Genomic DNA, 3,307 nt, shown 5'->3' with positions numbered 1-3,307 from the left:
GTAAGAGGAAAGCGTGTGGGGAAAATTTAAAGGGGGGCGTGGGCCGTGTCCTAACCATGGTCGGGGTGGCCCTAGACATGAGACAATGGTATCATCTATCATTCTCGTCAGCCTGGAACCCGTCTCGTCGACATTGAGTATTTTCATTTAACCCAAAGCTCTTCGAAAAGCTGCCGGAGCACGAACAAGTCCTCTGGAAAGTAGAGGGAAAGAGAAATTGAAGGAAAACTATAAATAGAAATTTGGGAACAATCTCGATGAGAACCTGGAGGAGAGGACAGATTTTAGTAAAGGCTTTTATATTTTATCCGAGTATGTTTTTCTTCCGACACCGCTCAAGTTCGTTGCTTGTTCTTGGATAGCAGTTAAACCTTACCGTTTCCATGCGTTTAGATGCCAATTCAAATGTGAAGATATAATGCCGCAACATAGCATCTCAAGGCAGCTAAACGATAGTTATGTTGATCTCACCAACAGACCATTACTTAGAGATAATCATAGACAAAGAGAGAATGCTTGCCACTCAATTCAAGGCTTTCTGGAACTAAAGACAGCATCAAATAAAAGAATGATAGAAAAACATGTGTTTGTCTTGATGTAAAAGGAATGTCTCCCACCCACACCTCTTGAACCTTCTCACCATCCATACTGAAATGGATCAGAAGTTAAGATAGATGTTCAGGGATATCTCAGCCATTCTTCATAGCGTGTAAAGGAGACGTATAGATATGATTTTGCTTCACTGTCCACACTCACTCGTCTAAGGTTGGAAACGGCAAGCTCTAGCATTTTTAGAAGCGTCCTTGGGTCACGGGAGGGACAATTATTCAAGTGGCTAGAACTCATTGTTAAGAGTGTTTAAAGGGTCTAATTCCTTTGGATCAGGCAGTGAATAGTTGATGCTGGGAGGAAAATCACCCCTAATTATATGGCATTCAATACGAGTATGCAGCTCCAAGGCTACTAATACTAAGGGGATGGCTCGAAGGAATTGTCGGCCGGTATGAGAAATGGGGTGAAATTGTTGTCATTTTATCTCGATTCTGGCATATATATGTGAATCGGTGTTCATATAAATGCGACATGGACCAGGAATTAGCTTCAATCGCGGGTTGTTTTCACGAGAACTAAAAGCAAAAAGAAGTAGAAGCAAGAACGAGTGCAAGAAATTAAATTTTGGTTCTAAATGTGCGGAGAAGGAAAAAGCATTTACCCACTAATCATCACGTGATAAACTCCATCAACCTTGGAAAGCTTTCCGGCTTCGAGTGTTCATTTCAACAACTTAGGACGCGAGCAAGCCACCAAAGAACGCCCTGATGAATGGCCGCATACTGACCGCCCTGAAACAGCGGACGGTCCCTACCGTCTTAGCTGCGGTGGCCATTACCGGCGGCTGGAAACTCTTCAATGAGCACTGCTATTCATACCAGGCGTGCTCCGGCCCCTCCATGTACCCATCCATAAATTTCCGGGGTGAATGGCTCCTCGTGTCCAAGCTCCACAAGCACGGGAAAGGGGTCGAGGTGGGGGATCTCGTCATGTTCAAGAATCCACTTTTTCGAGGACGGACGGCGACCAAGCGGGTGCTGGGAATGCCTGGTGATTTTGTGCTGAAGAATGCGCCATCAGTCGGCGATGATGCGACTGGGGATGAGGATGCGGAGATGATACGGGTTAGAAGCTGTTTCTTTCTCCTTTACCTTTCCCCATCTTATCCAAAACATTTGTTTCTTGGATAAACTGAACACTTCTTCACTGACTTGACAGTGTACTTTACTGTAGGTACCAGAAGGCCATATCTGGGTCATTGGCGATAATTTGCCTTGGTCAAGGGACTCGAGATTTCATGGGCCACTCCCATTGGGGTTAGTAATGGGTAAAGTCATTGCAAAGGGAAAAGCCAATTCGTTTCCTAGGTGGGTGCGAAATACATTAGAACCTGCCAAGTTTTCCGACGACTGAGAGAAAGTACGTGTATAAATCTGGAATTATTGTGATTTGGTTCCCAAGCCTCCCAGAAATGGAGTTGGCACTATGGCTGGCTTGTTTTCCCCCTATTTTGTGCGTATGAATAAAACCTAACTATACTGTAAATCTCTAATGTGCAATATATTGTAACAATTCCTATGAAACATGCCAGAAATGGAAACGAAGGGCGCCAGAGTCTATCTAAATGAGGAAGGGTTCCTCCTCTTGTACGGTAGTGGCTCAATTCTCTTTCTGCGGAACTCAATCTCGGCTCCTGGAATACCAAACTCCTTCATGACGGATTCTGTGTTTTCATCCCATTTGCTTCTGAAAAGATGCACCCCAATTGGTTTGAGCTGGTGTCGTGTCTGGAGGCTTCGTAGACGGAAGTCGTCCCGTTGCACTTTCTCTGCCACCTGTTTCAAATCCAAGGCGGCTTGATCTTTTTGCTCTAGAATAACGATAGAGAGCCGATGGTACGGACTTCCCTTCTGAGCATACGGTGGAAGCCAAGGGAAGATAACTTGGTTGTCCGTTGACAGTTTGTCCAAGGAAATCCTTGACTCAGTCGGGGAGATAGGCACGTTAATTGCCAGGAAATGGCAACGGAAACCGAAAGAGTCGTGTTCAGGATCAGGAACATCCAAATCCACAACGGCGACGGTCAACAGTTTCTCACCATGCTCAAAGGTCTGGACGTTTAGCTTCGCCGGCATCGAGCTGACTCGAGAATCTACGAATTCCCCAGGAGGTATTGCTCGTCTTCCGAAAGCCAATTTCACATCGACAATGGGATCCAGGTGAGGGAGGACATCTGGGATCACTTTCATCTGGGTTATACGCTGAACGATGATCTTCCGTCTATATTCCCTCCATTTTTGATCAGCAAGGTATCGATAAATCGGCCGATTCATGTCACCTGGTTGATCGATCATTAGTTTCCGTTGTAGAATTATAGGACTTCCACCGTTCAAACATACCTAGACCATCTTCAAATCGTTTTTTAATCACGGGGTCATTAATGTCAGCCATGATTTTCAGGTACTCCAAGTGCTTCTCCATGCTCCTCAGGCGATTATTCTTTCGAAGTTCACCTCCCACAGTTGAAGGGTCGGCAGCACGTAGTCTCGCTATCCGACCGCGCTCCGTTTCTATTTGTTTGAGTTTTTCCTCCCTGTCCTCAAACAAAACCTTGCGGGCCTCCTGGATACATTGGTATGGCAAGAGTTCGAAGGGGATATTGGGAGAGTCTTGGAGGACTGCACGACGTCGACGGGACCCAATTGGGTGATTACCGGCTCGTACGAGCCTTCTCTCCGATCGGGACTAGTTACTA

General features: G+C 45.8%; 2 protein-coding genes across 2 annotated transcripts; one reads left to right on the top strand and one right to left on the bottom strand.

Annotated features, from left to right (window-relative positions):
• Positions 1-928: 928 nt before the first annotated feature.
• Positions 929-1,873, top strand: HCAG_02527 (conserved hypothetical protein; the record flags this gene model as incomplete). The annotated part of the gene is made up of 3 exons (XM_001542306.1): positions 929-944; positions 1,375-1,676; positions 1,793-1,873. The coding sequence occupies 3 exons, from the start codon at positions 929-931 to the stop codon at positions 1,871-1,873; spliced, it is 399 nt and encodes a 132-aa protein (XP_001542356.1).
• A 295-nt stretch (positions 1,874-2,168) lies between these two features.
• Positions 2,169-3,003, bottom strand: HCAG_02526 (mitochondrial 54S ribosomal protein YmL35; the record flags this gene model as incomplete). Its single annotated transcript, XM_001542305.1, has 2 exons — positions 2,169-2,890; positions 2,952-3,003. The coding sequence occupies 2 exons, from the start codon at positions 3,001-3,003 to the stop codon at positions 2,169-2,171; spliced, it is 774 nt and encodes a 257-aa protein (XP_001542355.1).
• Positions 3,004-3,307: the final 304 nt, after the last annotated feature.

This window comes from Histoplasma capsulatum, genomic scaffold (assembly GCF_000149585.1).
Source record: "Histoplasma capsulatum NAm1 scaffold_2 genomic scaffold, whole genome shotgun sequence".
Taxonomy (NCBI): Eukaryota; Fungi; Ascomycota; class Eurotiomycetes; order Onygenales; family Ajellomycetaceae; genus Histoplasma; species Histoplasma mississippiense.
The sequence above is the reverse complement of the archived record's forward strand: the minus strand, read 5'-3'. Positions and strand labels throughout refer to the sequence as shown.